Source organism: Malaclemys terrapin, chromosome 2 (assembly GCF_027887155.1).
Source record: "Malaclemys terrapin pileata isolate rMalTer1 chromosome 2, rMalTer1.hap1, whole genome shotgun sequence".
NCBI classification, from domain to species: Eukaryota; Metazoa; Chordata; order Testudines; family Emydidae; genus Malaclemys; species Malaclemys terrapin.
Genome location: NC_071506.1, coordinates 227,118,403 through 227,128,679, shown reverse-complemented (window position 1 = coordinate 227,128,679; position 10,277 = coordinate 227,118,403). Strand labels below are relative to the sequence as shown.

The following is a 10,277-nucleotide window of genomic DNA, read 5'->3' as shown; positions in this document are numbered from 1 at the left end:
CCGAGGCAGCTCAGCTCCAGGGAGACAGGCAGGGCTCCACAGATGGTGGGAAGCAGAGATTGCCCGCAGCTGGAGGTGCACTGGGGTCCAGCCAGGGGGCAGAGAGGAGCAGGAGGGTGGAGTCAGGGGGCAGAGAGGAGCCCTCAGCCTGAAGAGCAAGTGATGGGCGGTGGGGAGCCAGCAGGCTGGCAGGGTCTAGTGATGCAGTGCAAGTGGAGCAGGCCAGGGCCCCTTCTGAGCATGGAGCCACTGGTGCCATTGTAAACCTGCCAGCACCCCACAGACAGCTAAGTTCGCCAGCACCAACATCAGAGCCACGGAAACACACACCCAAGGACTATACAACTTAGGTGGTAACGTACGTGGACCAGTTTGTTGGGTACACATTGCCTGAGACTAACAGGGCATGGGGGAGTTTAACTCTGCTGAGCCAATGTTTCAGGTTAGCCCCGCTCAGGAATCAGTGGAAAGTGCTTGTCACGCCCCTGAAGGTAAGACACGTTGTTTTCAATATGAAAGCTAAAACGCCACGCTGCGCGAGGCTGCGACCTAGACACCCGGCCGAGCCGGGCTGGCTGCTTGGCACCTCCTGAGCGGCACAGAACAAACGCACCCTGGCCTGTGCGCACACACAACCACAGATGGCAGAAGCGCACGGAGACCCAGCAAACGCTGCGGCGGCGGCTCCTGTGCTGCGGCAGGACTTATTACTAGGCGATGATAGTAGCGATCCGGGCACCAACCCACGCGCGCGCCCTGCAGCAAGACATGGGGGCTTCTTTAGCCCGCGGCCCTTCTCTGGCTCGCGCGCGGAAGAGAACGGGAATCGCGCATGCGCTTGGTTTGGCGAAAGCTGCGGGATCCGTTTCCCGGCATTCGTTGGGGCGGAAGGGCTCGGGGGGCGGGGCTGTGGGATGAGCGGAAGCGGATTGGGGAGCCGGTGTTGTGCCTGTCAGCCAGGTAGGGAAGAGACGAGAGCGCCGCCGCCGGGGGAGCCCGAGCCTTTGTTGGTAGGGGCGGCCCCGGGGGGTGTGAGGGTTGGAAGGGCGGCTTCGTGGCCCGGGGCGTGGGGGACAGGGCCGGCCCCGTTCCCCAGGGGGGTGTTTGAGGGCGTAGCAGGGCCGGCCCCGTTCCCCAGGGGGGTGTTTGAGAGGGGGCGTAGCAGGGCCGGCCCCGTTCCCCGGGGTGTCTGCGAGTGCTAGAGCGGGACAGGATCGAGAGGTGAGAGCAGGACTGCCCTGTGCTGGGAATCGGGGCTATGATGCGATACGGGAGCTTAGGGAATTGGTCACTGTGTGAGTTCTGTGAACTGGGACAGGTATAAGTGTGAGTTTGAGATGCGTATGGGATGGGGTTTGTTATACTAGGTGTTGGGGTGGTCGTAGTTGTTGAGTAAAGTGAGATTATTACCTCATTATCAGCATCTTATTTTGATTCTTCTCTATAGATGTCTCCCTGGTCCAGGTCATGCTTTTTTCTCTCCTCCTTCCTCCCCTCCCTGTTCCTGCCCAGCCTATCTGTACATGCAGTGATCTGCTTTTGTTCTGTTGCAGCAGTTCCTGGTACTGGTCTGTATGAGCACTTGGATTCTGATGGCAGGAGCAATCCCTTTCCCCCCTCTTAAATCCCTGTTGTTAATACCAATGTAATGTTCCCTGCGTGTGTGTAAGGGGTTGTTGCAAATCTCTCTTACCAATGCCTCTGTGCAGTGTTCCATGGGCGCTAGCTGCTGTGACTCAGCCTTATTCTAGCATGGATCACCTCTTTGCACATCTGTGCTACATTGACCCTGAGTTGTCCTGGTGTGAGTCGGGGTTTTACTATGCGCATTAATAATGTATACTTTTCTAAATTGTCCTCTTAGGGGCCACAAGATCTGATGATTATCAATTTTAGGTATACATAGAGCCCTTGTTATCATAGTATCTGAGAATATCACAATCTTTAAATGTATTTATTGTCACATCACCTCAGTGAAGTAAGGAAGTGCTATCACTCTTCTGTGGCTAAGTCCAAATATAACAATAAGTTATATAAACTATTATTCATATTGAATTGTTTTGGGGAGAACAAGGGATGTATTGAGGGAATGATGCATCAAATAGTTAAGTCTTCTCTTACTACCCAAATCTAGAATTTACTCAGGGCGCATAGATTGGTGCTTCCTTAAAAGTATTTTTGTGTTGTTTCCTTCTGCATTTGCTATAGAATCACAATTTTTACCCCATATAATTCCTAAACGTTGAGAACTGTACTACAGCTGCTATGACTCTGAAAAACTAATGTGTTTGCTGTACTGTAAGGACCCAATCTAACTTTCATAGGGTCCAAGAATATCACTTACCAGAAAATCAAAGCAATGAGTCTTCTGTTACTGCTTAGTATGCTATTCCACAGCCTACTATACCACACTGTCGTCTGTCTGTCTTTATGGTATGTAAACTGGTATCTCATCTTGGTGCCATGAGTGTGTGGGTTTTGGTTTGTAGGTAGGACATGGAAAATTACCACTACTCTTGTCCCATTTTGACCCTCAGGATGTGATTCCCCTGTGTACACAGCCCATTGGCCTCGTGCCTTCTTATTTCTTGCATTGTGTATTCATGTCTAATTTGTTGTTAATTTATTTTAGTTATTTTACAGCTCCTGAGAATTATGCAATGTTTTTGAGTTCTCTGGTCTAGTAAACAGGGATATTCCCCAAAACCTTAATAGATAAGTGCATTTAAACTGCACTCTTATTGTTGGGCCCTTGTGTTCCCTTTCCTCAAAGAAAACTCATCCTATCTTCTAACTGGTTGGTGATTCAGTGGGAGACTGTGGTCTTCCTTCTGAGCCAATTCTGATCAAATGGTTCAGTAAGGTATTGAAGGTCACTCTGCTACTAGAAGTGACATATTTCACTGAAGAGAGATACTGAGGTCATGATCACTTATATTAAAAATCTCATAACACTTTTCACAAGATTTAGGGGTGTTAATCCTTGTATCCCGTCTAAGTTTTAACTTGAGTCGTTGTATATTGTCTACTGTAATTGCTATCGGTCTGGTCTACAATATCTGAAGACTAATGGGTGCTGGAGATAGTCAGCAAAGGGTTTACAATAGAATTTATCAGGGCTTCTTGGGGTTTAATAGTTAGCTGGTGATGCTGAACAAAATTAACCTTGGTCTAAACTGACTGCTAAAATATGTTCAGCATTGTGTAAGTTAGCATGGACAACCCTGTTCAGATATGGGTGAAATCTAACAGTGTGGTGTAGGCCGTATCTTTTCATTTGGATGTGAAGAGGAGTCTTCACTTCCTCTTCTAAACTTTCTCCTTAGAACTGTTCACTGTTAAACAGCTGCTATATTCCATCCAAATGTAGAGGAAGTGATTCTTCATAAATATTATGTATGAGGACTTTGGGATCTTTTGAGATTAATACTGCTTTGTAAATGTAAGATGTGGTTATTAACTTAAGTCTAAAATAGTGCCAAATCATCTATTTAAGTTTTCAAATGTTTTGCCATTGAAACAATCTGTTTTGCCCTTATGGTCGGGGGGGGAGAGGGCGGGCTTTATCTTGATTATATTCCTGAGCCTTGCATGTGTTACGAACAACAAAATACTTTGTCACTCAAACCACTGTGGTCCCCATATTTAGCTACTTTACATTTGGTGATCCTGGCTTTACTAAGATAAATTGACTAGTTCACCTAGTCAAGCTAGCAAGGCTAATTCCAGAGGAATCGAAAGCACTGTCTTTAATGCCTACTGTGTGATTTAAAAAAATAAAATAAAATAAATCTTCTATTGGGTCAGTATGCTGTGTCAGAAGTAAAACACATTGGAAAGAGAAATTTTAACTACTTGTACACTTTAAAGGATTCTAAATTAACTTTGTTAACTCAAGAAAGGTACCTGGACATTGCTCTGGGCAGCCCAATGAAGACCTTGACTCAAGGTGCAGCTATGGTCCAGAAAGCTAAGATGTTAGGATGCCTAAGGAACAGGATGGAGAATAATATGGAAAATATGATGCCATTATACGAAATATTATACGATGCTATTATACGAAAATACAATGCTGAAGCCTCACCTAGAATATTATGTGCAGTACTGGTTACCTAATCTCAAATGGGATATTGCAGAATTGGAACAGGTCCAGAGAAGGATAACACATGATTAGAGGCATGAGGAAAAACTCATTTAAAGAGAGACTAAAAAGATTGGGTTTGTTTACGTTAGAAAGGAGACAAGTAAGAGGGGATATGATAAAAATATGTCAAAGGTAGATCCAGAGTTTCTGTTCTCCCTGTCATGACACAAAACAAGGGGATGTTTTAATGAAATGAAAAGATGGAAGATGCAAAACTTATAGAAGAAAATATTTTTTTCACACATTATTGAGCTGTGGAAGTCATTGCCAGAGGATACTGTAGAGGCCAAATACTTAGTAAGATTGTAAACAAGGATTTTAAGAGGCAAAGTAGCTGCCTAAAAGAGGAAATCTTTGCCTGCCTTTCAAACAGAAGAAGTGACTTCATGTATGTGAAATTTGTGTTTGTATGTATGCTAAGCCACGGTATCCCCGGTTCCAATCGTTATTTTAGTAATTTTGGGTTTTCAGACATAGTTGCTTACAATTAGGCACTGCTCAACTTGAGGCTCCTCCTTGAAAATGTTGTTCTTAACATAATATGCAAAACTTTATTTGAATAAACTTTGCTTGACATGCAGAGCTCTCTTTGAAGATACATGGCTGGTACTACTCCATACCCTCAGAAGCTGGATATTTGGTTTATAAGTACTGATATGTTCCTGCTGATCACTTCCCACCTGAAGTCCTAATCTGTAGTGGCATCAAAATTGGTTGCTACGGTAAGGATTATATAACTAATGGATAATTATTAGCCAAAGTGCTATAAGGAGGTGTAACTTCATTATTTTTTATTAAGACACTGACAATGTGTTTGATGCTGTACAAAAGCAAATGAGGCCCTTGCCCAAGAAACTTAGTCTAAATAAATTTCATGTTTGAGTTTCACCATAGCCTTGTGACTTTCAGTGAGGAATAAGCAACAGCTGCAGATGAATTTGCAAGGACTTTTTTTGTGAAAATATGGCATTATAAACAACAGCCCAAAAATATTGCTTACAAACTGAATAGTTTCTAAAGGGAAGAGTTTTTTACAGGTTTCTATTAGATGACACTTGCTTCTTGAGATTGAACCTAAATGCACTTAAAAAAGTTAATTACAATTACGGTAATTTAAAACTGAAGCAATGATGGTTGTATTGAAGCTTTGACTTTTAGCAAAAAAGCTAAAAGACAAAGCTGTAGAAGTAGGTGAGGTGAACGGGTATGTTTCCGCAAAGAATTTCTAGAATATCTAATATTACTGACCTTGAAAACTGTTTTTTGTTCCTTTTCCTGGTGAATGAGCATTTTGACTAATCTTGTAATACTTCAAATTTAGGAATCAAGTGACATGGAGAAAATGTGTTTAAGATGGTCCATCCAGAAGATTTGTTACTTTGTGAAGATCTTGCTTTTGACTAATATGTAAATACCATGACAACTTCAAATTGAATTATTTTTCTTGAAATCGAGACTCATCTGTTGCCTTCATCAGAAATGTTTTTAACATTTTCAAGAAAAAACATGTCCCAGAAACTGAGTTTGTTGTTGCTGGTGTTTGGATTTATTTGGGGCTTGATGTTGCTGCGCTATACTTTTCAGCATCCAAGGCACCAAAGCAGTGCTGAATTGCGGGAACAGATACTAGACTTAAGTAAAAGATATGTGAAAGCCCTGGCAGAAGAAAATAAGAACATAATGAACGGTGGTAATGGAGCCTCAATGGCAGGATATGGTAAGATTAAATAAACCTGGCTACACAAACCTTTTTGTTCTAAACTGCCTTTGGTACAACTTTTAAATCTTATTTTAAATGGTACATGGAACTCTTCAAAATATTTTTTTAATGTGCTGACTGTGTGTTTGCTCATTGATGGGGCTTAATTTTAAGGCATAACTTTTAACACTTGTTCTTTAAACATAGTTGTATGTATTATAGTAATTTGACTGTCAGCATCAATGTTAGGTTGCCTTGTTTCTCCACCAATTGCGAATAGAGCTCTGGGGGGTTTTCTCCACAGTAACATGAAGGAGTACATTCATAATGTAGGAATTAAATGTAAAATTAAAACACTTCACTACCCAAACACTGTCACTTTGTGTGTTATTTCTACCTTTTTTATTGCTTTTATATCTTTTTTTTCCTTTAATTTTCTTCTCTTCCACTATTAACAAACAATGAGAAGCAATCGTGATGGTAAAATTGGAGAGGTGGGGGCATGATTATGTATTTAGCAGAAGGCAGTAGAGTGCTCCAAATCTCGAGCCTCCATTGTGTTTGCATCACCATATTCCCCTCTGACTTGACACCACTGTGCCCGGTTACTTGTGCACCTGCTATATGTCTATAGCCCATGCTCATCTAGAATGCAAGAGAGATCTGTGTGTGGTTTAGTTATTATCTGTTTAATCTAAACATTGAAAATTTCTCACTTCAAAAACATAATACTTTAAACTCTGCAACCCCAGTCTTATGATTTGTCTAGGTGTCCTAAGCTGCCATTTGACAAATACAATCTACTTAAATGTCCTACACTATTCTCCAGGGTTTCATTCAGACTTAAATTTCTGAGAACTAGATAAAATAAACTCATTGCTTGCTTGTATTATGTCATGCAAAACAAAAACTTCTGTGATAACATAGGTAATATAGACTTAAACAGGAATTAGTTTTCAGAGAAAGAGCTAAATTAAGATTTTACATAGAGAGAGACTCATTACTATACTTACTGCCCCTTCTTAGAAGGAATTCTAGTTGAGGGTAAATCTCTCTTTCAGTGTGTAGGTCAGGTCCAGTATTTTAGGGTGTCAAAATCTTTAATTCAACAAGACCTTTAAAGGGGGGGGAAGTACATCTATAACTGGATCTATATACCTTGGTTCTGTGCAAAGGAACTTATTTGAAACATATTTAGAACAATAAAATTCATTAGTTTGTTCACTGATGCAGACTCACCATCAAAGGTTTGGTTTGAGAGAATAAGATAAATCCAAATAATGAAGAATTTTGAAAAACTAAGTGTCAAATAATTTGGTCAGGCCAGATGGCTCTCAAATTGTGAGGAAATGAACTAATTAATTCTGAAAGAATACATACAGCAAAGTGTTGAGGTTTTTGTTGAATTAATGTTGATTACTGCATTGTTTGTTTAGTAGTCTTGCCTATTGGTGTTCTTCCTTCCCACACCTTGATTAACTGTTTTTATAATATCAGTAGGGTCTTCTTCCACCCTGCTTCTTTTTCTCGATATATAGATAAGTTAATGTAAAAAAAAGTCATAAAGTTGCCTAAGTAAATCTTTACATCCAAGAATTTTAACATAGGAAAGAAACTGTATCCCTTTTTTCTGCTTTAAGAATTACATTGTGTATTACAATAATGCTTTACCTTGTCCTTGTGGCAGACAGCAAGTTCTGAACTTGTAGAATAATTGGAAAGGAACTGTAAAAGGAAACAATTAAGATCTATCTTATCTAGGGTGGAAAAACATAAGTGCTTTCTAATGCTGCCCAGTGCCAGAAGCTGTTATACAGGTTAAATTTATTTCCTCTCTACTGCTGCTGTGGATTAAAGTCCAAACTATTACCCTTAAATAGTCACTTATCTTTTAAAAAATAAAATGGGGGAAGAAGAGGAGACTAAAGTTATTTTATATTCTGTGATTCAGTGGGCCAATTCTCAGTTTGCTATTGTGGTAGTATCTTCTAGTATGCAAAAAATAAGAAATAGTACTTTAAATATATGGACATCTAGCATCCATATGTAGAAGACTCTACCTTTTCTCTGTCCTCTCCAAACAAATCCAGGAAAAAAGAAAAGCAACCTTTGAAGACATAAATTAGATGTACAAATCCACAAATTTCTCTCACACTGCTGATAATATAAATGAACAGTATTCAATACTACTTTCTTTGTTTTGTCTTCTTCAGCTGATCTCAAAAGAACAATTGCTGTTCTTCTGGATGACATCTTACAACGTCTGGTGAAATTGGAAAACAAAGTTGACTACATTGTTGTGAATGGCTCAGCAACAAATACCACCAATGGAACCAGTGGTAATCTGGTGCCAGTAACTACAAGTAAACGTGTAAATGCAGCAAGCAATATTAGATAACATACAAGATCACCTTATGTTACTTTATCTATCATAGATTCGATTTGATTCAAGAAAAGCTTTTTACCTCTGGCTAGGCAAAGCAATAGTTGACACTAACATATCGTACGCTGTTCTGCTATAGAATGTGCTGGGTACATGCAGTCCCAACTTCTGTACATAAGGTTCTCAAAGGATTAATTCGTTGCTTTCAGACAGTTCTGTTAAAGCAGTGCTGTACAATATTGTATTTAAAGATATTCTGGTAACTTGGTTGGTGTAGTATGCCAAATGGGTGATACTTTGTAATGTTGAAAGTTAAACTAAAATGGAAAAATATATATTCACTTCTAAAATATATTTATTTAAATAAAAATTTAACATATCTTTTTGGATAGATTGATTATATAGCTTAATCATTTTTTGTGTGATCTGTTTTAAACAGGTAACTAAGGATAATGTAATGTTAGAAGATGTATATTATTTACAGTACAGTATTTTGTTACTTATTAATTTGCTAGTGATATGTTGAAGATAACATTGAGATGTTTTAAAAATTGCAACCCAAAGAATGTCTTTATTTGCACTACCTGCTAGAATAGCTAGAGAGAATTGATTGTATATTAAAAAAAATCAATTATAATGAAAATCTTGGGTAGCAACACTGTCCAGATATCTTTGCTCCAGAAATAGATCAGTTAGATTATCAAAGGCAAAACAATCTCTGATATCATGCATAGCTATTTCATAGAAAGATATTTGTGTGTGTATTTTGTAACTTCAGATAAGTTATTTAAGAGATGGAAGTCAGTTTTCAGATATGTGAATATTTTTATTCATTGCTGTTTCTTTTTAATATTTTAGTATCTTGTAGTGTGTGACAAATATAGCACATTATCTCCTTAAGTTACTTTTTTAAATAGGAGGGAGTAGGTAAATTAAGTTGAAGGGAAGCAGTGCATCTTGGAATATATACTAAAGAGATGCATGTGCTAATGGTGTTTTATGAGGGACGTAGGTGGAAGCTAAGGTTACATTGCCTTATATCCACATTAGCCTTACAGCAATGAAAATTGCAGTGAGGGTGCACTATATTCCAAAATGTGCTTTCTGCATCATAAATGCTAAAATGAAAGTGCCATTCAGCCCTATGTTTTTTAAAAGCTATATTGAGTGGTGGTTGTGGGGTTTTTTTTGTTTTTGTTTTTTTTTTAGAATTATGTTCAGTAATTTTTGCTTGAAATATGCTGTGTAATAGCTTTTTAATATTCTATTTAAAAAAATGGAATAAGACCAGAAGTGCTGGATGACATATGGTCTCAAGGTTTTCTGCTTTTCTCCCTGATGATAGTCTGGACTGGTCTAGAGGAAAGTAGAATATATAAATAAAACTTGAGTTAGTGTCCAACTTTTTTTATTTTGTGTTTGACATACTGAGTGTAAACTTTTTTTTTTCTTCCAGGAAAAAAGAAAATAAAATTTTATTTGTATTTGTGAAAGGTGGTTTTTTTTTTTTTTTTTATTAAATGATTCGCCTTTTCCTATTTTCTACACGTACTCTCCGTGTACCTTGATACTTTAAACTATTGATCTTTGTAACTTATCACTAATCATAAAGTCTGCTATTTATCTCAGAGGCTGTATAAGTAGAAGAGAGTATAATTCACTTGGTTTTGGAACCCCAATATTTCTCAAAAACTTTGCCTAGATTGGAGGGGAGAGAAGAAAATATGACTGCAATAGTTTTGGAGGGGGGAAGCTTTCAAAGGCATAGAAGACAGATAGACACGTAACTCCTGTTGATGCATTTGAAAAATCTCTGACTAATCTGAAGGCACCCTATTTTTCTGGATACTGGTTGATTTCACCAGGCAAGTTTTAATAATATTTAGTAATGCATATATAAACTGGTGATTGATTGCTCCTCTTGAAGAGCATGAAGTCCAAAAGAAAATTGTCAAAGACTACTAGACATGAGTGGTGAAAGTTTCAAAAGCAGGCAGATGGATCTCTTAGAACATAAAAACGGGTCAGAGCAAAGGTCCATTTAGCCCAGT

The 10,277-nt window shown here is 38.9% G+C and overlaps 1 protein-coding gene across 3 annotated transcripts; it reads left to right on the top strand.

Annotated features, from left to right (window-relative positions):
* The first annotated feature begins 902 nt into the window (after window positions 1-902).
* CCDC126 (coiled-coil domain containing 126) lies at window positions 903-9,719 on the top strand. 3 transcript variants are annotated; one of them, XM_054020174.1, is made up of 4 exons: window positions 903-960; window positions 4,726-4,866; window positions 5,466-5,861; window positions 8,057-9,719. In XM_054020174.1, exons 3-4 carry the CDS (start codon window positions 5,624-5,626, stop codon window positions 8,239-8,241), a joined length of 423 nt encoding a protein of 140 aa, XP_053876149.1. In that variant the 5' UTR covers window positions 903-960; window positions 4,726-4,866; window positions 5,466-5,623; the 3' UTR covers window positions 8,242-9,719. The 3 variants fall into 3 exon arrangements, with proteins under 3 accessions (XP_053876149.1, XP_053876150.1, XP_053876151.1); XM_054020175.1 differs by having other exon boundaries at window positions 946-1,010; XM_054020176.1 differs by lacking the exon at window positions 903-960 and adding an exon at window positions 1,129-1,221.
* Window positions 9,720-10,277: the final 558 nt, after the last annotated feature.